The 25,287-nt window shown below is 34.4% G+C and overlaps 1 protein-coding gene across 4 annotated transcripts in view; it reads left to right on the top strand.

Annotated features, from left to right (window-relative positions):
* The window catches only part of TBCK (TBC1 domain containing kinase), a 227,915-nt gene that overhangs the window by 55,835 nt on the left and 146,793 nt on the right, over nucleotides 1-25,287 (top strand). For all 4 annotated transcript variants that reach the window (XM_064584933.1, XM_064584936.1, XM_064584934.1 and 1 more), the window contains 6 exons: nucleotides 12,345-12,486; nucleotides 17,022-17,082; nucleotides 19,791-19,852; nucleotides 21,144-21,205; nucleotides 23,272-23,420; nucleotides 24,719-24,857. In XM_064584933.1, the coding sequence (XP_064441003.1) occupies nucleotides 12,345-12,486; nucleotides 17,022-17,082; nucleotides 19,791-19,852; nucleotides 21,144-21,205; nucleotides 23,272-23,420; nucleotides 24,719-24,857 (615 nt within the window). The remainder of the gene's footprint in view (nucleotides 1-12,344; nucleotides 12,487-17,021; nucleotides 17,083-19,790; nucleotides 19,853-21,143; nucleotides 21,206-23,271; nucleotides 23,421-24,718; nucleotides 24,858-25,287) is intronic.

The following is a 25,287-nucleotide window of genomic DNA, read 5'->3' as shown; positions in this document are numbered from 1 at the left end:
CCATTTTTATAAAAACAGTACTTACCAATATTTATAACAGTTTGTGAGGTAAACATTATTCCTATTTTCAGATTAAGAAACCCTGATCACATATGGAATATGTTGTGCTAGATTGAAACTAGAATACAGGTATTATAATATCCAGTCCATCCTTTTTCCACTAGGCTTCAGTTGTATCCAGAGATGTCATTTAGAAGAGCAATGTGATCCCTTTAGGGTAAAATGACATAATACAAATTTGTATATGAGAGACATATATGAGCGAATTAAAAGTAGATATTAGTGGAGGAGGAGCCAGATGGCAGAAGAGTAGGAGACCTAAATTTAGTCTGGTCCCAGCAATTCAGCTAGATAGTTATCAAACCATTCTGAACACCTACAAACTCAACAGGATATGGAAGAAAACAATAACAGCAACTCTGTGAACAGAAAAGTGACCAATTTCTGGAAGGTAGGACGTGTGGAGAAGTGAATCTGGTGCGATGTTCAGGAAAATAGACCACAGGGGGAGAGAGCCTCCGTCAGCCGCTACAAGCAAGTGATAGAGCAGCAGAGCACAAAATTGGAACTTTTACAAGTCTGCTCCACTGAGGGATGCCGCTCCAGTGGCTAAGCGGGGGGTGGAACCCTCGCTGGGACAGTGTGGTCTCAGGACCCTTGGGGTCACAGAAAGACCAGGGTTGCCAGAGTGTGGTAGAGCTTCCAGGTATCAGAGCGGGAAAGCCGGCTGCAAAGACGGAGCTGAGGAGTGGGCTCTCAGCTCGGGGTTGCCATAAACCATGATCCGTGGCACAGTTGGGCCACTGCTCTTCCAGCAGGGACCCAATAAGTGGCAGATCTGGGGAGACTCCCCTTACCCCCCAGGGAGGAGCGGCGCGGGAGTGCACCACAGGGATCTCCTGGGTTTGGAGACTCCAAATGGGGTCGTGTGCCAGAGTTTACTTGCTCGGTCACAGGCCAGGTGAACACAGAGTGTGGCTGGAGACCAGAGAGACGGGAGTGATTGCTTTTCTCTCGGCGCACTGAGGAGTGGGGGCCCCGAGTTCTCAGCATCTCCGGGACCAGAGATTGGGAGGCCGTCATTTTCATTCTCATCCTCCAAAGCTGATTGGAAAGCTTTCAGGGAAAAAAGCTACCCAGAGCAAACCTGAGCAGATTATTTAGCCTGGCCCCCGGCAAGGGCGGGGCAATTCCGCCTCCGGCAAAGACATTTTTGAATCACTGCAATAGGCCCTTCCCCCAGAAGATCAGCAAGAACAGGCAGCCAAGACCAAATTTTTTTTTTTTTTTTTTTTTAAGATTTATTTATTTTGACAGAGAGAGACAGCGAGAGAGAGAACACAAGCAGGGGGAGTGGGAGAGGGAGAAGCAGGCTTCCCGCGGAGCAGGAAGCCTGATGTGGGGCTCGATCCCAGGACCCTGGGATCATGACCTGAGCCGAAGGCAGACGCTTAACGACTGAGCCACCCAGGCGCCCCAGCCAGCCAAGACCAAATTTACCAGTCAATGAGAACAGCAAAACCCAGCACTAGGGTAATACAGCACATAGAATTCATGGCTTTTTTCCCATGATGCTTTAGTCTTTCAGCGTTAATATTTTAAAGTTTATTTTTCTCTTTTTCTATTAGTTGAATTTTTCTTCTTTTCTTTTTCAACCAATATCTTCTCAATTCCTTTTTTAAAATCTTTCTTAATTTTTCATTTTTACATTCATACTCTATCCCTTCATTGTATTTAACCTTACTTTTTGTGTATATATGTTTTTCTTTCTTTAAAATTTTGGGATACAGTTTCTTCTAACAGACCAAAATATACCCTAAATCTGTTGTATGATGTTTTCCTAGTCTCCCGCCAGATCACATTCCCTCTTTTTTTAAAAAATATTTTTTCATTCTTTTTTTAAACCAACTTCTAATCAATTCCTTTTTTAAAATCCTTTTTAGTTTTCATCTGTACAGTCATATTCCATCCCTTCATCATATTTACCCTTATTTTTGTATATATATACGTTTATCTTTCTTTAAAATTTTGGGAGGCAATTTCTTCTAACAGACCAAAAAAGACCAAAAATCTATTATGTGGCTCTGTTATTTTCACCAGCCTGATCATATTCTTTTTTCTTTTTCCCCTTTACTTTTCCCCCCAGTTTTGGGTCCCTTCTGATTTGTTTGGTGTATATTTTTCTGGGGTTGTTGTTACCTTTTTAGCATTTTTTTAGCATTTTGTTCTCTCATTCATCTATTCTCCTCTGGACAAAATGACAAGATGGAAAAACTCACCTCAACAAAAAGAACAAGAGGCAGTACTGACTGCCAGGGACCTAATCAATACAGACATTAGTAAGATGTCAGAAGTAGAGTTCAGAATGACGATTATAAAGATACTAGCTGGGCTTGAAAAAAGCACAGAAGATAATAGAGAATCCCTTTCTGGAGAAATAAAAGAACTAAAATCTAACCAAGTCAAAATCAAAAAGGCTACTAATGAGGTGCAATAAAAAATGGAGGCTCTAACTGCTAGGATAAATGAGGCAGAAGAGGGAATTAGTGATATAGAAGACCCAATGATGGAGAATAAAGAAGCTGAGAAAAAGAGAGATAAACAACTACTAGATCATGAGGGGAGAATTCGAAAGATAAGTGATTCCATAAAGCGAAACAACATTAGAATAATTGGGATCCCAGAAGAAGAAGAAAGAGAGAGAGGGACAGCAGGTATATTGGAGCAAATTATAGCAGAGAACTTGCCTAATTTGGGGAAGGAAACAGGCATCAAAATCCAGAGGAGGCATAGAGAACTGCCCCTCAAAATCAATAAAAACAGGTCAATACCCCACCATCTAATAGTAAAACTTATAAGTCTCAGAAACAAAGAGAAAATCCTGAAGGCAGCTCGGGACAAGAGGTCTGTAACCTACAATGGTAGAAACATTAGACTGGCAACAGACCAATCCACAGAGACCTGGCAGGCCAGAAAGGACTGGCAGGATATATTCAGAGCACTAAATGAGAAAAATATGCAGCCAAGAATACTATATCCAGCTAGGCTGTCACTGAAAATAGAGGGAGAGATAAAAAGGTTCCAGGACAAACAAAAACTAAAAGAATTTGCAAACAGAAAACCAGCCCTACAAGAAATATTGAAAGGGGTCCTCTAAGCAAAGAGAGAGCCTAAAGTAACATAGACCAGAAAGGAACACAGACAATATACACTAACAGTCACCTTAGAGGCAATACCATGGCACTAAATTCATCTTTCAGTAGCTGCCCAGAATGGAAATGGGCTAAATGCCCCAATCAAAAGACACAGAGTATCAGGTTGGATAAAAAAGCAAAACCCATCGATATGCTGTCTGCAAGAGACTCATTTTAGACCCAAAGACACCTCCAGAGTGAAAGTGAGGGGGTGGAAAACCATTTACCATGTTAATGGACACCAAAAGAAAGCTGGGGTGGCAATCCTTACATCAGACAAATTAGATTTTAAACCAAAGACTATAATAAGAGATGAGGAAGGACACTATATCTTACTTAAAGGGTCTATCCAACAAGAAGATCTAACAATTGTAAATATCTATGCCCCTAACATGGGAGCAGCCAATTATATAAGGCAATTAATAAAAAAGCAAAGAAACACATTGACAACAATACAATAATAGTGGGGGACTTTAACACCCCCCTCACTGAAATGGACAGATCATCTAAGCAAAAGATCAACAAGGAAATAAAGACGTTAAATGACACACTGGAACAAATGGACTTCACAGACATATTCAGAACATTCCATCCCAAAGCAACAGAATACACAGAATAGATCACATCCTGGGTCACAAATCAGGTCTCAACCGATACTAAAAGATTGGGATCTTTCCCTGCATATTTTCAAACCACAATGCTTCAAAACTAAACTCAATCACAAGAGGAAAGTTGGAAAGAACTCAAATACATGGAGGCTAAAAAACATCCTACTAAAGAATGAATGGGTCAAACAGGAAATTAAAGAAGAATTTAAAAAATTCATGGAAACCAATGAAAATGAAAACACAACTGTTCAAAATCTTTGGGTTGCAGCAAAGACAGTCCTAAGAGGAAGGTATATAGCAATACAAGCCTTTCTCAAGAAACAAAGAAGTTCTCAAATACATAACCTAACCCTACCCCTAAAGGAGCTGGAGAAAGAACAGCAAATAAAGCCTAAATCCAGCAGTAGAAGAAAAATAATAAAGATCAGAACAGAAATCAATGAAATAGAAACCAAAAGGAGAGTAGAACAGATCAACAAAACAAGGAGCTGGTTCTTTGAAAGAATTAACAAGATTGATAAACCCCTGGCCAGACTTATCAAAAAGAAAAGAGAAAGGACCCAAATTAATAAAATCATGAATGAAAGAGGAGAGATCACAGCCAACACCAAAGAAATACAAACAAATATAAGAACATATTATGAGCAACTCTATGCCAGCAAATTAGAAAATCTGGAAGAAATGGATGCATTCCTAGAGATGTATCAACTACCAAAACTGAACCAGGAAGAAATAGAAAACCTGAACAGACCCATAACCAGTAAGAAATTGAAGCAGTAATAAAAAATCTCCCAACAAACAAGAGCCCAGGGCTAGATGGCTTCCCAGGGGAATTCTACCAAACATTTAAAGAAGAATTAATACCTATTCTTCTGAAGCTGTTTCAAAGAATAGAAATGGAAGGAAAACTTCCAAACTCATTTTATGAGGCCAAAATTACCTTGTTCCCAAAACCAGACAAATACCCCATCAAAAAGGAGAACTACAGACCAATATCCCTGATGAACATTCATGCAAAAATTCTCATCAAACTACTAGCCAATAAGATCCAACAGTACATAAAAAGGATTATTCACCACGACCAAGTGGGATTTATTCCTGGACTGCAAGGTTGATTCAATATCTGCAAATCAATCAATGTGATACACTACATTAATAAAAGAAAGAACAAGAACCATATGATCCTCTCAATAGATGCAGAAAAAGCATTTGACAAGGTACAGCATCCTTTCCTGATTACAACTCTTCAGAGTATAGGGATAGAGGGTACATACCTCAATATCATAAAAGCCATCTATGAAAAACCCACAGTGAATATCATACTCAATGGGGAAAACTGAGAGCTTTTCCCCTAAGGTCAGGAACACGGCAGGGATGACCACTATCACCACTGCTGTTCAACATAGTACTAGAAGTCCTAGCCTCAGCAATCAGACAACAAAAAGAAATAAAAGGCAACCGAATTGCCAAAGAAGAAGTGAAACTCTCACTTTTTGCGGATGATATGTTACTTTATGTGGAAAACCCAAAAGACTCCACCCTAAAACTGCTAGAACTCATACAGGAATTCAGTAAAGTGGCAGGATATAAATCAATGCCCAGAAAGCAGTTGCATTTGTATATACCAACAACAAGATAGAAGAAAGAAATTAAGGAGTCGATTCCATTTATAATTGCACCCAAAGTCATAAGATACCTAGGAATAAATCTAACCAATGAGGCAATGGATCTGTATTCAGAAAACTATAGAATACTCATGAAAGAAATTGAGGAAGACACAAAGAAATGGAAAAACATTCATGCTCATGGATTGGAAGAATAAATATTGTGAAAATGTCTATGCCACCTAGAGCAATCTATACATTTAATGCAATCCCTATCAATATACCATCAACTTTTTTCAAAGCAATGGAACAAATAATCCTAAAATTTGTATGGAATCAGAAAAGACCCCGCAGAGCCAGAGGAATGTTGAAAAAGAAAAGCAAAGCTGGCGGCATCACAATTCCGGACTTCCAGTCTATTACAAAGCTGTCATCATCAAGCAGTATGGTACTGGCACAAAAACAAACACATCGATCAACGGAACAGAATAGAGAGCCCAAAAATGGACTCTCAAGTCTATGGTCAACTAATCTCTGACAAAGCAGGAAAGAATGTCCAATGGAAAAAAGTCTCTTCAACAAATGGTGTTGGGAAAATTGGACAGCCACATGCAGAAGAATGAAAGTGGACCATTTCCTTACACCACACACAAAAATGGACTCCAAATGGATGAAAGACCTCAATTTGAGACAGGAATCCATCAAAATCCTAAAGGAGATCACAGGCAGCAACCTCTTCAATCTCAGCTGCAGCAACTTCTTCCTAGACACTTTGCCAAAGGCAAGGGAAGCAAAGGCAAAAATGAACTATTGGGATTTCATCAAGATAAAAAGCTTGTGCACAACAAAGGAAACACTCAACAAAACCAAAAGACAACCAACAGAATGGGAGAAGATATTTGCAAATGACATATCAGATAAAGGGCTAGTATCCAAAATCTATAAAGAACTTATCAAACTCAACACCCAAAGAACAAATAATCCAGTCAAGAAATGGGCAGAATCATGAACAGAGATTTCTGCAAAGAAGACATCCAAATGGCCGACAGAGTCATGAAAAAGTGCTCAACATCACTCGGCATCAGGGAATACAAATCAAAACCTCAGTGAGATACCACCTCACACCAGTCAGAATGGCTAAAATTAACAAGTCAGGAAATGACAGATGTTGGTGAGGATGCAGAGAAAGGGGAACCCTCCTACACTGTTGGTGGGAATGCAAGCTGGTACAGCCACTCTGGAAAACAGTATGGAGGTTCCTCAAAAAGTTGAAAATAGAGCTACCCTACAACCCCGCAATTGCAGTACTGGGTATTTACCCCAAAGATATAAATGTAGTGATCCGAAGGGGCACCTTCACCCCGATGTTTATAGCAGCAATGTCCACAATAGCCAAACTGTGGAAAGAGCCAAGATGTCCATCAACAGATGAATGGATAAAGAAGAAGTGGTATATAATACAATGGATTATGCAGCCATCAAAAAAAATGAAATCTTGCCATCTGCAACAACGTGAATGGAACTAGAGGGTATTATGCTAAGCAAAATAAGTCAATCAGAGAAAGACAAGTATTATATGATCTTAGTGATTTGAGAAATTTGAGAAACAAAAGAGAAGATCATAGGGGAAGGGAGGGCAAAATGGAACAAGATGAAACCGAAGAGGGAGACAAACCATAAGAGACTCTTAATCTCAGGAAACAAACTGAGGGTTGCTGGAGTGGAGGGGGGTGGGTGGGATGGGCTGGCTGGGTGATGGGCATTTGGGAGGCATTTGTCTCGATGATGACAGCTTTGTAATAGAGCTGGAAGTCCGGAATTGTGATGCCGCCAGCTTTGCTTTTCTTTTTCAACATTCCTCTGGCTATGCGGGGTCTTTTCTGGTTCCATACAAATTTTAGGATTATTTGTTCCATTTCTTTGAAAAAAGTGAATGGTATTTTGATGGGGATTGCATTGAATGTGTAGATTGCTCTCGGTAGCATTGACATCTTCACAATATTCATTCTTCCAATCCATGAGCATGGAACGTTTTTCCATTTCTTTGTGTCTTCCTCAATTTCTTTCATGAGTATTCTAGTTTTCTGAGTACAGATCCTTTGCCTCTTTGGCTAGATTTATGCCTAGGTATCTTATGGTTTTGGGTGCAATTGTAAATGGGATTGACTCCTTAATTTCTCTTTCTTCTGTGTTGTTGTTGGTGTATAGGAATGCCACTGATTTCTGTGCATTGATTTATATCCTGCCACTTTACTGAATTCTTGTATGAGTTCTAGCAGTTTTGGAGTGGAGTCTTTTGGGTTTTCCACATGAAGTATATCATCTGCAAAGAGTGACAGTTTGACTTCTTCTTTGGCAATTCGGATGCCTTTTATTTCTTTTTGTTGCCTGATTGCTGTGGCTAGGACTTCTAATACTATGTTGAATAGCAGTGGTGATAGTGGACATCCCTGCCGTGTTCCTGACCTTAGGGGGAATAAAATAAGTATCTTATAATCATTTGAGAGGTATAAGAAAGATACAGATAAAATACCATGGTGATTCACTGAGAGGAGAAATAATTTCCATCTCAGCAGATCACCTTAAGGTTTTGTGGAATTATTCATAAAATGAATTCATTAGAAATTTAAAGTTAGAAGTTTGATACATTTTATAAAATGTACTGTTTATAAAGGCTTTGTCTTTTTTATTAAATAAAGTGGCTTACCTTTATGAATTTAGAAGACAGAAGACATGAACAGCGTTTTAGTCTGATAGGAAGATATTTTATACAATAATATGATTTCTTACCAATTCCTTTGTATTTACCATTGAATTTCCTGCTAAAAATTTTCATGTACTTTATAAATAGAAATTTTTATTTTCAGTGAAGTATACTGAAATTAACCTATGCCAAGTTTCTATAACATCTATCACCAGAATATAGTAAAGTACTGAGAGACAAAAAGAAATGCCTCTGTAATAAAAACAGTTATTAGTTACCTAATCAGGAAAAGATGGAGAACTCAAATGCACAAAATAAGATATGGTAATGGAAAAATAACTAGAGAAGTAGAGAACATTAGAAGACTCAATAAATTATTTTTTGCTTAGTTCTGAGCAAATTTGTATATTAGCATAAAAGGAAGGGAAATACAAATTACCAAAACTTAATCCCAAAGAAAAATTTAAAATCTAAAAACACCAGTTATAGAAATGTAGAAGTTGCCTCTCCCCACAGAGATACCTGGATTAGACTCACAGGCAAATTCTACCAAACCTGTAATGAATGCTTAAATTTGTTGCCATTTAAATTATAATACTATACATTTCAAGGTTATTTTTAAACAAAAGCTTGCAGTATCTTTTATTTTTTTGAGAGATTTATTTATTTATTTATTGAGAGAGAATGAATGAGACAGAGAGAGAGCATGAGAAGGGGGGAGGTTCAGAGGGAGAAGCAGACTCCCTGCTGAGCAGGGAGCCCGATGTGCGACTCGATCCTGGGACTCTAGGATCATGACCTGAGCCAAAGGCAGTCGCTTAACCAACTGAGCCACCCAGGCACCCACAGTATCTTTTTTCATAAGCTAGTATAACATTAATCCTGGTCTTCCCATAATTACCACATGAAATGTTTAAATATAAATCCTACTCATATTTGATTATCTATTATTATATAGTATAAATATGTTATATTAGTATAAAAAATCCTAAGAAAAGTTAACAAAAACCAGAAGCATATAGAAGATACTATCAAGTGTGGTTTATTCTACCAATATACAGATGGCTTAGGAAATATATAAATATAATGTAATAGGATAACATATCAGAAGTAAATTATCAAGTAATCATTTCTGTGGTTTCTTAAAAACATTTGATAGATTTATTGTAACATTCTTGATTAAATTCTTAATAAAAAGGGACTATGTGAATATTTCCTTAATGTAGTGAAAATCACCCATTTATCTATATCTGCCTGTTAGTAGATAGATTGATTTCAACCCAGAAGTTAGTAGGTTTAAAACAAAATATTTATTAACACCACTATCATTTGCCAGTGTATACCTGCTACTAATGAATGCACTTAGACAAGGAAAAGAAATCAGATATATATATAATATATATATCAAGTGGAAAGAAGATAAAATTTTCATTTTTAAAAGTGAAATTACTAGAAACAAAAATTCCAGCAATGCAAGGTTGGTTAAACATTAGGTAATTAATTGATTTATTTAAAATCATTAGCATATAAAAGGAAAAGAATCATGTTCTCTTTGTAATATATGGAGATGTTCAAAAATTTTCAAAATTATTCATGATTAACACAGAAATTTTTGCAAAGAAACTATAATGGTGAAAGGTTAAAAGTATTTTTAAAAGATGAGGATCAAGACAAAGATGTCAGCTATCACCAGTTATTTTCATATTAGCAGTTTTACCACATAAGGCAGCAAAAGAACTCAAAACTATAATTACAGAAAGGAGGAAACAAAACTGTCACTGTAAACAAATCAGTTAAGCATAACTGATTTGCTTATCGACAAAGACTACTCAAAAGAATTCTCCCATAAATGCTGAGGGTTTAATGAAGTTGCTAGATTCAAAATTAATACAAAGAAATTACACATTAGCAAAAGAAGATGAAATACCTAATAAGAATCTAAGCAGGTATTTTATCTCTGAAAGCACCTCTGTGAAAGAAATATAAATCATTTTTAAAAGACATTATGAAAGGCCTAGATAATTATAGATACCTGCTCATATATTGTTAGATTTGGTATCGGAAAAATGCCAGTTCTCCCCAACCTGTTCTACATTTGATCTAATTTCAATAAAAATTCCAACTCTGTGTGTGTCAGAGGGAGAGAGAGAAAGGGAGGGAGAAAGAGAGAGAAACAACTTGACAAGATAGTTCTAAATGTAAAAAAAAAAAAAAGTTCTAAATGTATACATATAGGACAAACATCTGAAAAGTACCTAGACACTCCTGCAGAGAAATTAAAAGGTGTGTGTGGGGGGGAGTCAACATTTTAATTTTTTATTTAAATTCAATTAATAAACATGTATTATTAATTTCAGAGGTAGAGTTCAGTGATTCATCAGTTGCATATAACACCCAGTGCTCATTACATCACATGCCCTCTTTCATGCCCATCACCCAGTTACCCCATCCCCCACACCACTCCCCTCCAACAACCCTCAGTTTATTTTCTATGATTAAGAGTCTCTTATGGTTTGTCCCCCTCTCTGATTTAGTCTAATTTTATTTTTCCCTCCCTTCCCCTTTGCTCCTCTGTTTTGTTTCTTAAATTCCACATATGAGTGAAATCACATGACAGTTGTCTTTCTCTAATTGACTTATTTCGCTTAGCATAATACCCTCTAGTTCTATCCATGTTGTTGCAAATGGCAAGATTTCAATTTTTTGATGGCTGTGTAATATTCCAGTGTATTTATACATATCACATCTTCTTTATCCATTCATCTGTTGATGGACATCTGGGCTCTTTCCATAGTTTGGCTATTGTGGACATTGCTGCTATAAACATTGGGGTCCAGGTGCCCCTTTGGATCACTACATTTGTAACTTTGGGGTATATACCTAGTAGTGCAATTGCTGGGTTGTAGGATAGCTCTATTTTCAACTTTTTGAATTACCTTCATACTGTTTTCCAGAGTGGCTACACAAGTTTGCATTCCCACCAACAGTGTAAGAGGGTTTCCCTTTATCCACATCCTCGCCAACATCTGTTGTTTCCTGACATGGTAATTTTAGCCATTCTGGCTAGTGTGAGGTGGTATCTCATTGTTCTTGATTTGTATTTCCTTGATGCTGAGTGATGTTGAGCATTTTTTCATGTGTCTGTTGGCCATTTGTACATCTTTGCAGAAAGGTCTGTTCATGTCTTCTGCTTATTTCTTGACTGATTTATTTGTTCTTTGGGTGTTGAGTTTGAGAAGTTCTGTATAGATGTTGGAAAAAGATGTGTATGTTTTGAGAGGACTTGTCTTAGCAATTATTTGCAATTATTTATATAATGTTATAGACTTAAGATAGTATAATGGTACAGTGTCAGACAATTTTACTAGTGGAACAAAATAGAGAGCCAAGATGCAAATCAACATGTAGGTAGAGATTTTATTTGTGGTAGAAGCTGGTACTATGGACTTGTTTTGGGGGGGAGATAGAGTTTTCAATAAATGGAATAGGGTTCAATTGATTATCCATGTAGGAATGGCACTTCCAAAATGTTCTTCAGAGTTTGGTCAAATAAATTAAGTGCATTAATACAATGAAATTATTGACAGTTTTCAAAGAGAATATGCAATCTATAGTTATTTTTATAGAATGATCTCTAAAATATACTTTAAGTGAAAAAACAAATGTGTGCAGGGTAGTATGTATAGTATGCTGCCCTGTGGGGCAGTGGTGATGGATGGTCAAGTTTATCTATATCTGTAAATATGTATGGGTGCCTGAAGTACAGAAATGGGAGAGAATCTTAGTTTTCAGTTGACGTATCTTTAAAGATTTTGACATTCCTACTACTCAAAAGAATATGTACTATTTTCCAAGAAAAAAAAAATGCACTTTAAATAATAGCTAAGTGTAAGGGGAAAACAGGTAGTAAGAAGGAAAGGAAAACATCCGAAACAGAATACTGCAAGACGGCAATGTGTTAAAAAGAGAGGAAAGCAAAGAAAGGAATTAATGCTTCAGAGAGACACAATAGTTTTAAAATTATTTGAGGCGCATATGTATTTTTCTCTTGATTTCTGGACATGAAGACCTGTATTATGATGGTTAGTTTAGAATTCTTCCTAGCGAAAATTGTTAATTTAATTGCACTGGACTTTTACATAGATCTTATCATACAGATAGTAAAAATGTAGTACTACTTTTTCCCCCTTTGTAGTTTGTAGTAATTATTCATTTATTTAATATATCACTGTAGGTATCCATCATACTTGGCACCCGAGGTAATTGCAAAAGGAATTTTGAAAACCACCGATCATGTGCCAAGTGAAAAACCATTGCCTTCTGGCCCCAAATCAGATGTGTGGTCTCTTGGAATCATTTTATTTGAGCTTTGTGTGGTATGTATAAGGAAATATTAAACTAATAAAAAGGAATTGTGTGCTTATTAGAATAAGTTTTTCTGATAAGAAAGCTATTTAGTAATATGTTTTTGCTTTGTGGATTGACTAGATATAGGAATAAAAAGGCTTAAATCTCAATATGACTTGTTAAAAAATCCTGTTTGACAATTTATTTGCTTATCATTTTGGTATCTTTATAAGTGTTTGTACTTTACTAAGTATAAAGAATTTACACTGTACTACGTATAAATAATTAAGCGGTTCTAGAAAGGCTTACACTAAAGCTGCTTACACTCTTTGATATGTTCATGCTCTCCCTTTCTGTGGTATTCTTTTTTCCCTAAATACCTTCTTCTTTCCTGTTTTCTTATGTTTTCTACAAGACTCACTTTGTAGTTGAGTTGTGTTTTATGAGATCCTTCCCAGACATCCTCTATATTTATTAGGGCAAAGACTAAGCTGCTATTGAAAAGAAAGAAATTAAAAATGTAGTAGCTTAAAGAACATAGATGTTTTTCTCCCTGATTTAACAGTCCACTTCATGCACAAACCTAGGCTATGGCTCCACCAATCTCAAATGTCTGGTTTCCGAAGTTGTTTCTTTATCGCCTTTTAGGCATAAGGGAAGGAGAGAAGTGAGTTCATGGTAACTGTTTAAGAAGATGGTCTAAAAGTGCAAAATCAACCCTTTACTTTTCATTGGTGACAGTTTACTCATGTGGCTACATTGCATATCTGTACAAGGGAGACTAAGAAATACAGTCTTTAGCTGGACACATAAATATTGAGAAAGAAGATGAGAATGGATTTGGAGGGACAACTAACAGTCTCTCAGCCCTACTTTCAAATACCTGCCAGCATTAGGTCCTTATCTTCCTTGCTCTCCTCTTCTATTATAGCATGTGTCACATTTGTGTACTTTACTTGGACATTGAGGTCTTTAGAAGCAGAAATTTTTTGTCTGTATTATATAGTTGTTAGAAAAATTAAATGAAATAATATAAAGTACTTAGTATAGTCTGTTACATAGCAAATCGTCCATCAGTTATCTTTTATTAAAAATTAATAAATTTTTAATTAATAATTAATTAATAATAAAATATCTTTTATTTAAAAATTAAAAATATTTTATGATTATTTAACTTTAATCATAAAATATTTTAATATTCATAATAACATGGCAGCTTTACATATTGGCACTGCTTTTTCTAAGGGAAAATGCCATTTTACTTTTCATTGATATGAAATGATGGCAAATCTCATTTTTGTTTAAAATCATACCCTAAATGAAAACTCTTATTGGAGGAATGCCTGGGTGGCTCAGTCGGTTAAGCATCTGCCTTCCACTCAGGTCATGATCCTGGAGTTCCGGGATGGAGCCCCTCATTGGGCTCCCTGCTCAGCGGGGAGTCTGCTTCTCCCTCTGCCCCGCCCCCTGCTTATGCTCTCACTCTCTCTCTCTCAAATAAATAATTAAAATAAAAAAAGAAAAAGAAAACTCTTATTGGAATGTGAGGTATAAGTAAGTGTAAATGCGAAATACACAGCTTTTCCTTTTTTTTACATCACGTATATCTATAAACTCTTTACTAATGATCAGGATATGTCTTCTATGAGTAATTCAATTCAACAAATGTAGATGACTATTTACTCTGTGTATAGCATCATGACAAATGCAACAAGAGGTAAACTGTGATTAAGACACATTGTCAAGGAGCTTATAATTTAATTCAAATCCATAAACTTTGAAGATAAACATAGAAGAGCTATATGAATTCCAAGAAAGGAAATATTAATTTCATAATAGGGGATTCATGACATTTTAAGTGATACTTAAGTTTAGACAGTCTAGTTTTAGAATGGCATATTGAACATAAGCTTGAATCTTCCTCTACCTCATCAAACCTTTAGAATTGATATAAAATATTAAGATACAAGTTAATAGCACACTAACAACTAAAAAGGGAACTTTTGTACGCTAGAAATCCTAGGAAGTAGAGGAAAAGCTAACCAAAACAGTTTTGCTAGGAAATTCTTGCCATGTCACCAAGAGGCTGTACAGCCACTCTGCCACCCAGAAGTTTCTATAGTCCAAAAGATGTACAGGTGAGTACATATCTAAGAAATACCAAACACCTAAAGCAATATATCTACAATACGATACATGCTGCAAATACATATATCTGCAATAAAAAAGAAACAACAAATAGAAAAATTTACACCATTGAAAGGACTTTAAAATAAAAGTATGTGTTCTTTAGGAGATAAAGGAAACAATTCCATTTATGAAACAATTATAGAAACTATGAATCAAGAATATTTGCTGAAAAGAAGAACCAGTTAAGAATTTTAAGAGAAAAAAATTGTAACTCTTGAAATAAAGAACTAAATAGATGGCAGAGGAAACTAGACACACTGAAGGTAGAAGGTAAAGCTGAGTAATTCTCCCAGATTAGATCACAAAGAAATAAAGAGATTGAAAATATAAAAGAAATTTTAAAAGACAGGGAAGATAGATCCAGATGTTCTAATATCTGTCATATAGTAGTATCAGAAGCCAAGAGTAAAGTTCTTGGTTTGAAAGAACCCACAAATTACTTTGCAGAGCAAAAAAAAAAAAAAGAAAGAAAGAAATTGCAACGTACAACAACAAATACCTAGAAATCATAAACTTTTAGGAGATAACCAATAATGAAATAATGGGTAACATTTATTAAGAACTTTTCAAAAGTCAGGTACGTTGCTAATCTCTATTATACTCCATACTCACACCAGTCTTATAAAATTTATCTAATTGTTATCTGTAGTTTACAGATCAGGAAATTGAGGTACAAAGAAATTAAGCAACCTGTCCTAGTTACATAATAGTAAGTACTTGAGCAGATTTGTACCCATCAACTATACCCAAAGCTGTACTCTTAACACGCCAAGCTGCCTTTACTAAGCTCTGATGACTTTATCAGTGTTAGTGAGAAAATCTTAAAATGTGTCAGAGAGATAAGACGTACTACCTACCAAGAATGAGATTGGCGTTAAACTTCTTACTAGCTTGGTTTTAAGAAAACAGTAGCACAATGCCATCAAAGTGCTAATAGAAAGTAATTTGAATTTTGAATTCTTTAACTCACAAAATTAACATTCAGAAGTGGGAATGAAATAAAGGATATATATAAAATTTTGATAGCCATGAAGAAAAAAATTACTAGTAGGGAAATCAGTCAAAATCATATGATCTTATGATATCATCAATCATATCATATCATCAGTATGCCTGAATAGACAGTATATTCACCGTATTGTAAGTAATCAAATTGAACTGTTGTGTGTGTGTGTGTATGTGTGTGTGTGTGTTCATCATAGGTAAATAAATAGTAAACACTTAGAATGAAAAGATACCTTAGAGTCATATCCTAGGAGATTTTGAATGCTAAACTGAGAAGTTTATATTTAGTTATATAAGGTATGGGGGACCATTTAAGTTTTTAAACAAGATATTGATAAAATCAAACCTGTATTTCTAAAAGATTAATAAGATAGTGTAAAAAGTTGAGAGGAATGGCAACTTTTTTTTCAATGATCTCTCCATCTGTAGTTCTAGTTTCATAAATCTTTAAGAAATCTTTTTGCTTTCTCTTTATTAAAAAAGAACAGAGCCTTTTTTTCTCCACATAAAGACCAGGCTATCTTCTTAAGACTTTCCTTCTAAGTCTACTTAAAGGATCCTGTAAGTTCTAATTTGTTTGTAAGAAAAGAATAATAGCCAACATTTATGAAGGAATTTTTATGTTCAAAAAATGTGAGGCACTTTTTTTACATTCTGTAATCCTCACTGCAACCTGTATGGTATGTACAGTTAATGTTCCAATTTTATAAATGAGAAAAGTGAAACTTAACGTGGTTAAGTATTTGCCCAAGTTTTATAACATGTGGTCAAAAGTCCAATTTGGCACACAATAGTTGCTTGACACATAATTGTTGAAGTTATGACTGATTCCAGACTCTATTTTAAGCAGCCCCTGAAGCTGAATAATAAGGAAACAATTAAAATACAATGTATGTATCATAAATATACCAGGTGCTATGGGATCGCAAAGGATGGTTGTCAAATTCATTGTGGGAGGAGGAAGGAGTGTCATTGAATGTTTCTTAATGGAGACAGCAGATTACCCGGATCATGATATATAAGTAAGAATTACTTGGGTAAATGTAAAGATAATATGAATCTTTCCACGGGTCATCTTAGTCTCTTAATCAAATAAGACTGGAATCTCTCTAGACAACCAGGTATATATAGGTCTCAAAAGTGAAGAATGCTTGAGAACAAACTAGAATGTAATGATCCTTAAATATATGAAATGTTTAAATCTTAAACTGATAATTTTTCTTTAGTGGAGCTAACTTTAAAAGTCAAATAAAACCTTTGAAGGAAAAAAGAGATACCTGATAAAATCATTTTCATCTCTGGGGGGAAAAATGCCTCCCTGAAAAAAGATGTAAATGTTAACACGAATTTCTTTTCCCATTTTATTCAGGGAAGAAAATTATTTCAGAGCTTGGATATTTCTGAAAGACTAAAATTTTTACTTACATTAGGTAAGTGTCTCACAAATGATTATGTTTGAACTACAAATATAACCTTTAGTAAGCATATACATTAAGAATGTGTTCTATAATAGTGAGTACACTGAAATATCCTGAATTTCTTTAATGTTCTAATGATCAGTGGTAAACATTAATAGGACAACTTAAGAAGTGCCTTCTGAAGTATTATTGTAGAGCTTTCCTTACTCATTAAGGAATTATAATGTGGATAGATATTTTCTTAGCTTCATGATCTAGCCAAGTAAACCAAGTTGTGAAATCAAAATATGAGAATAAATACACTTCTCTGTAGCAGTTTACCTTCAGACAATATATCTTAAGTTTTGAGCTTTCTATTTGATGAATCATGTGTGAATAATGACTGAGAAGAATATTTTTCCTTATAAGAAGCTCATTTATTTTACATGTATATTATATCCTAATGTGGTAATAAGAGAAAAACTGATAGAGCACTTTCTGTGAAAGAGTGACAGATTGGTGTCCACGTTAATAGGGTTTACAAATAAGAATATGTATTGAAAAGTATCAACAAGTATCAAATAATAATGAATTATAAATATAATTGCACAAAATGTTACCATATTTACAACATTTAATTTCAAAGATTGATAATAAGGCTTTAAGGAGTCTTAGAGATTTCTTAATATGGTCTACAGACTAAACTCACACTTTTTTTTATTTTAATTCCAGTATAGTTAATATACAGTGTTATATTGATTTCAGGTGTACAATATGGTGATTCAACAATGTACAGACATTACTCAGGACTCATCATGATAAATATACTCTTACTCCCCTTCACCTGTTTCACCTGCCCCCTCCCTCCACCCATCTCCCTTCTGGTAACCATCAGTTTGTTCTCTATAGTTGAGTCTGTTTTTTTTTTTTATTTGTCTCTTTATTTTTTCTTCATTTGTTTTGTTTCTTAAATTCTACATATGAGTGAAATCATATGGTATTTTTCTTTCTCTAACTTATTTCACTTGCATTATACTCTCTAGATCCATCCATGTTGTTGCAAATGGCAGGAATCCGCTCTTTTTTGTAGCTAAGTAATATTCCACTGTGTATATATATACCACATCTTTGTTATCCATTCATGTATCAATGGACGCTTGGGCTGCTTCCATAATTTGGCTATTGTAAATAATGCAATAAATATAGGGGTGCATATATCTTTTTGAATTAGTGTTTTCATATTCTTTTGGTAAATACCCAGTACTGGGATTACTGGATCATATTTTGAGGAACCTCCGTCCTGTTTTTCGCAGAGGCTACACCAGTTTGCATTCCTACCAACAGTGCACAGGGTTCCTTTTTCTCCACATCCTTGCCAACACTTTTTGTTTCTTGTGGGTTTTCTTTTTTATTTTAGCCTGATAAGTGTGAGGTGGTATCTCATTGTGATTTTACTTTGCATTTCCCTGATAATGAGTACTATTAAACATTTTTTCATGTGTCTGTTAGCCATCTGTATGTCTTCTTTGGAGAAATGTCCGTTCATGTCTTCTCCCCATTTTTAGCTGGATTATTATTTTTTTTTAAGGTGTTGAATTGTATAAGTTCTTATTTTATTTTACAGTATAGTTAACATACACTGTTATATTAGTTTCAAGTGTAGAATATAGTGATTCAAGAGTTGTCTAAGTTCTTTATATATTTTGGAAACTAACCCTTTATCAGATATGTCATTTGCAAATATCTTCACCCATTCAATAGGTTGTTTTTTGTTTTTGTTGGTTGTTTCCATCGCTGTACAAAAGCTTTTTATTTTGATATAATCCCAACAGTTTATTTTTGCTTTTGTTTCCCTCGCCTCAGGAGACATATCTAGAAAGATGTTGCTACAGCCGATGTCAGAGAAATTCCTGCCTGTGATCTCTTCTAGGGTGTTTATGGTTTTGGGTCTCACAGTTAGGTCCTTAACCCATTTTTAGTTTATTTTTGTGTATGGTGTAAGAAAGTGGTCCTGTTTCATTCTTTTCATGTGGCTGTCCAGTTTTCCTAAGACGATTTGTTGAAGAGACTGTCTTTTTCCCATTGCATTTTCTTGCCTCCTCTGTGGAAGATAAATTGGCCATGTAAGCGTGAATTTATTTCTGGGCTTGCTCTTCTGTTCCATTGATCTATGTGTCTGTTTTTATGCCAGTGCCATAGTGTTTTGATTACTACAACTTTGTAGTAGTTCTTGAAATCTAGGATCATGATACCTCCAGTTTTGTTCTTCTTTTTCAAGATTGTTTTGGCTATTCAGGGTCTTTTGTGGCTCAATACAAATCTTAGGATTATTTGTTCTAGTTCTGTGAAGTATGGTGTTGGTATTTTGATATGGATTGTAAAAATGTATACTTTAAATCCCCAGAGATGTGTGTACATTCTCCAAATTATGTAAATACAAAAGAGTAATATGTATATGTACATTACATTTATAGGGAGAGAGAACAAGAGAATCTTCATCTTGAACCACTGCTTTATTTCACTATTTAGTGGCTATCTTCCAGTATCTGTAATTCAATTAATATTTAGTGTTTAAAGTCTTCATTTTTATCAAAAAATGTAAGGAAAGGTAACAAAGTCACAAGCTTTTTAATATTCCAAGTTCCAAAACTGCATAACACAATTTTTTAAAAGATTATATGAGTTCAGTTCTGATAGATAAGAAAAGTAGCATTGATTCATACAGTTTTTCTGTTTTATAGATTGCGTAGATGACACTATAGTAGTTCTGGCCGAAGAGCATGGTTGTCTGGACATTTTAAAGGTTTGTCATTAATCTGTTATTGAAAATGTATGTATTTTGTATACTTGAGATCTAATAGCAAGCTATTTTAAAGCTATGTTTATTTCTGTTCAGATATTTGTTTTTTCATAGAGTGACAAGCTAATATAAATTAGTATAAAGTCCAAATAAAAACTTTTTAGAAAAATCAAAATGTCCTAGAATAGCAAACATTAGAGTAAAATATATTTTTAAATGGGTCATTTTAAGTAATTATTTTCTTTTTTAAAAATGTTTTATTTAAGTTCAATTTAATTAACATATAGTTTATTATTAGTTTCAGAGGTAGAATTTAGTGATTCATCAGTTGCATATGACACCCAGTGCTCATTACATCACATGCCCTCCTTAATGCCCATCAACCAGTTTCCCCATCTCCCACCACACTCCCTCCAGCAACCCTCAGTTTATTTCCTATGGTTAAGAGTCTCATGGTTTGTCCCCATCTCTAATTATTTCTTGTTATTTTTCCTCCCTTTCCCTTTGCTCCTCTGTTTCATTTCTTAAATTCCACATATGAGGGAAATCATATGATTTTCTTTCTCTGATTGACTTATTATTTAGCTTAGCATAATACCCTCTAGTTCTCTCCACGTTGTTGCAAATGACAAGATTTCATTTTTTTAATGGCTGAGTAATATTCCAGTGTATATATACATACCACATCTTCTTTTTTTTTTTTTTTTTAAGATTTTATTTCTTTATTTGACAGAGAGAGACATAGCAAGAGAGGGAACACAAGCACGGGGAGTGGGAGAGGGAGAAGCAGGCTTCCCGCTGAGCAGGGAGCCCGATGTGGGGCTCGATCCCAGAACCCTGGGATCATGACCTGAGCCGAAGGCAGACGCTTAACGACTGAGCCACCCAGGAGCCCCTACATTCCACATCTTCTTTTTCCATTCATCTGTTGATGGACATCTGGGCTCTTTCCATAGTTTGGCTATTGTGGACACTACTGCCATAAACATCGGGGTCCATGTATGCCTTCGAAGCACTATGTTTTTATCCTTTGGATAAATTCCTAGTAGTGTAATTGCTGGCTCATAAGGTAGCTCTGTTTTCAACTTTTTGAGGAACCTCCATACTGTTTTCCAGAGTGGCTGCACCAGTTTGCATTCCCACCAACAGTGTAAGAGGGTTCCCCTTTCTCTGCATCCTTGCCAACATCTGTTGTTTCCTGACCTGTTAATTTTAGCCATTCTGACTGGTGTGAGTAAAATATATTTTTTAAATGGATCATTTTAAATAATTCTTTTCTTTTTTTATTTACCAGGACCTTCCCAAAAATGTGATAAATCTTTTGAAGAAGTGTCTCACCTTCCACCCTTCCAAGAGGTTGATAATATTAAGATTCAGAGATTATGCTGACATCTTTAATATATAAGTAGTTGGGTTTTTTTAATAATACTAATGGATTAAATAAGAATATTTACATATATATAGGAATACATATTGATTGCTAACAATATGTAATTGTTATATATATAATTATATATATAATAATATAAAAGGATCTTAGAAGTATTATTATTTGTTTTCATTTGATGATATCACTGTTAGCCTTACAGTTGTCTTTCCTAAACTCCTTAAGTATATGATATTTGAAAATACTGTATTCTAATTAGTCTTTAGAAAAACATCTTTATCAATACATGTTAGGAAGAGTGGAATGGTAAAAAAAAAAAACAACATAATTTGGGGTAAAAATGCCACATTAAGACAGGAGGAAGAAAACCAAAAGATAGTATTTAGAATTTTAATTAAGATATTCAATAACACAGGTAGATCATGGTCAAGATAAAAGTAAAAAATGGAGATGTTCATATATAATACTCTTTGATAGATTATAAGATGCAAAAAGCACAAGAGGGAAAAAATTCAGCGTTTACTTACAGTCACTTCATTTTTATATACAAGTATACATCTAGACTCTGCTAAGGAGAGTTTTACTATTTTCTGTACTGGTGATGTATTTAAGACTTTTAACTATCCCCTTGAATGTGTGCCATTATTCTAGCAAATTTCTTAAGGGACATTTTCTAATGTTTATTTTTGTGCCTTGGAAAAATCAAACAAATTGCCAATCAGTATTTAAGTTTCTATTTATATTTCTCAGACACAAATCCATGTCTAAGTAACTTAAAGAAACATTGGTTTTGTTATGGTTGATTGCTGGTTATTTAGTGGCCAATTTGAGTTAGTGATAGTTCATTCAGTAATGCTGTAACATCATCCATGACACAGGTTTATAAGTATATTTTGCCATAGTTAATTTGGTTGGACCCACTGACAATAATGTTAATTGAAAATTTGGTAGATAACCGGGGAAATAATCATAGTTAACTAGACTAAAAGAAAAATGCACATGAAATATTGCAAAGTATGATTCTTTTTTTTCATATTGAAGCAAACATATTCTTATAAATGTAGGCACAAATGTTTCTAAACATAGATATATTAAACTCCACATCATAAAATATATTATCGATTCATATTCTTACAAAAAAACCTGATATGCTGTTGTGTTTATTTAACTCAAGGATCAACGAACTCTTTTTGGTAAGGACCCGATAGCAAATATTTTTGATTTCATGGACCATACAGTCTCTGTCACAACTATTCAACACTGAACTTGTAGCTTAAAAGCAGCTAAAGACAATACTTAAATGAAATAGTGTTGCTATGTTCCAATAAAACTTTACTTTTGGATACTGAAACTTGAGTTTTGTATAATTTTCACATATCACAAAATAACAGTATTTTGATTTTTTCAACTATTTAAAAATCCAAAATCCATTTTTACCTCATGAGCCATACAAAAACAGACAGTAGGCGGATTTGACCCATGAGCCATAGTTTTCTGACCCCTGATATAAACTATATGCTAGCTCTTACCATTTTTTCTTACATTAATAAACTCCGTAGAAATTTGTTATTTTTCTTTTAATTTTTTCCAAAGCCATATGATACATTTCATACCATATTCAGAAATAGGCCTACATCATATACTACAAAAGACATGTATTATGAAAGTTTTGCCAAGTATCCTATCAGATTTCTCAATATAAGAAGAATATCCATATTTCCAATGCTCTTTTCTCATACCACTATTTTTGAAATTAGGTAAGGCACTGACTAATTTGGCAACACTGTGATATATGGAAGTTTTTATTTTTGAAAAGAGTAATGAGACACACAGATCAGGGAATAAACATTAAAAGGTCAGCGTTACACAGCAGTTTAAGAAAAAAAGAAAGTTGATCTACCCTGGTAAACATGAATTATAATTAAAATAATAATTTTCTACTAATTATAACTTTTTATATAAGAAGTGATACCAAGAATTTCTAATGATGAAATTTGTATCTCATTTATACTGTGTGTTTTAAATTTTTCTCAAGGCCAACTGCAGCTGAATTAATGCAGGACAAGGTATTTAGTGAAGTGTCACCTTTATATACTCCCTTTACCAAACCTGCCAGTCTGTTTTCATCTTCTTTGAGATGTGCTGATTTGACTCTGCCTGAGGATATCAGTCAGCTGTGTAAAGGTAATGATAAATAAGACAGAAGACAGTATGTTTTATTTTTAGAAAAAGTACCCTTATCCTACTTTCAGTTTTGCATTTACCAATAACATATATATTACATTAGTGAGCCTTTATGGATACCTGTATGGGAATTAAGAGATAATTTTGGATATGCTTAAAATATAACTACCTAAGTTTTTAATCCTTTATTTTTTTTTTAAGATTTTATTTATTTTTTTGACAAAGATAGAGAACACAAGTAGGCAGAGCAGGCAGGCAGAGTGAGAGGGAGAAGCAGGCTCCCCACTGAAGAAGGAGCCTGATGTGGGGCTCGATCCCAGGACCCTGGGACTATGACCTGAGCCAAAGGCAGACACTTAATAGACTGAGTCACCCAGGCACCCTTTAAGTTTAAATTGCTTTGGAGCAAGAACTTTAAGAATTGAGGAAGTGGAACCAAAAAAAAATTTATTAGGCAAACCAAAGTCCTATTTTCATGTCAAATCTTAATGCCAAAATTGCTTTCTAATTCCCAGTGGAATTTCTACTACATCAACATACATAATATCCTGTTCTATATAATTTATTATAAATTATATCTAAAAATTGTATTATAGGTAGAAGTCCATACTATTATATTCCACATAGTAAGAGAATATCAGTTTTTTTCTTTTCATTCATCTATGAAGATTACAACTCTCAGAATGTGTGTTTTAGTGGCACCAATAATACTCTTACACTGAAGAGTTAGGATGTTAGTCATGGCAGGAAATATTTACTAAGCATTCATTCAGTCAAATTTTTTTTTGAGTTCCTGCTATGTTCCATGCACTATAACTTTCATACCAAATGGTGAGGCAAATAAAAATTTATAGTATAAATAAAGGTCAGTATGAACATAGTGCAGTGGAATCATAGCGTGCCTGAGACAATAAGAAAGACTCTTCAGAAGAGGCAACAATTGCCTCAAGACATGAAGGATGCAATAGTTCGTGTTAGTTAACTATCAAATGCTTTTTTCTGTCCTTATCCCTTCCTCACAGAGCCTGATATATCTGGTATCTGTATGGAATATATATCCCATATATCTCTAATATAGAGGGTAAAAATTCTACTTTTTCTCAAAGAAACTGAATGTACATCCAATATGTATATCTTCATTTCATCCTTTGTAGTTTATAGTATGAATATTCTTAAAGGTACTCTTACTGTGTTCTTCAATTATTATTTTTTGAGAATATCAGCTATTATTGCCTGTTGCTTTTTAATCAAAACAAAAAGTGTGATAGCTCTCATTCTTTTCCATTTGCCATTAATAGATATAAACAGTGATTATCTGGCAGAAAGATCTATTGAAGAAGTATATTACCTTTGGTGTTTAGCTGGAGGTGACTTGGAGAAAGAGCTTGTCAACAAGGAAATCATTCGATCTAAACCACCTATCTGCACACTCCCCAAGTAAGGAAAGAAAGTTTCTCTTGGAAATGAAAAATATTTAGTAATAACGTTTTTTTTAAATTTGGGGTTTCTTTGGTAGACATTCCAACTAAGTGATTATGAAAGCAACTGGAAGTCAATACCTTATTTTCTTGGCCGAGGCTTTTAATTGAAGAATTCACATTAATATTTTCATTATTTTTAATATTTTAATAAATAATTTGCTTTATGATCTATTTGAAGTAGACCCATTATTATGGAATATCTTGTAATAATTGATGTTCAATAAATGAAAAATGTACAAGTCAGAAAGAATAGTAATATTCAAGAGAGTTAATAAACTAGGCTAGAGTGCCTATCATAAGTACTATTTTTTATTTCCAATTACAATTGTAAATGTAAATGTACTCTTTGGCCTCATTGTCCTAGAGATCATTATGGTGCTAAATCA

The sequence above is a fragment of the Mirounga angustirostris genome, unplaced genomic scaffold (genome assembly GCF_029215605.1).
Source record: "Mirounga angustirostris isolate CCGP_5_RB_7025 unplaced genomic scaffold, mMirAng1.0.hap1 SCAF_2, whole genome shotgun sequence".
NCBI classification, from domain to species: domain Eukaryota; kingdom Metazoa; phylum Chordata; class Mammalia; order Carnivora; family Phocidae; genus Mirounga; species Mirounga angustirostris.
The sequence above is the reverse complement of the archived record's forward strand: the minus strand, read 5'-3'. Positions and strand labels throughout refer to the sequence as shown.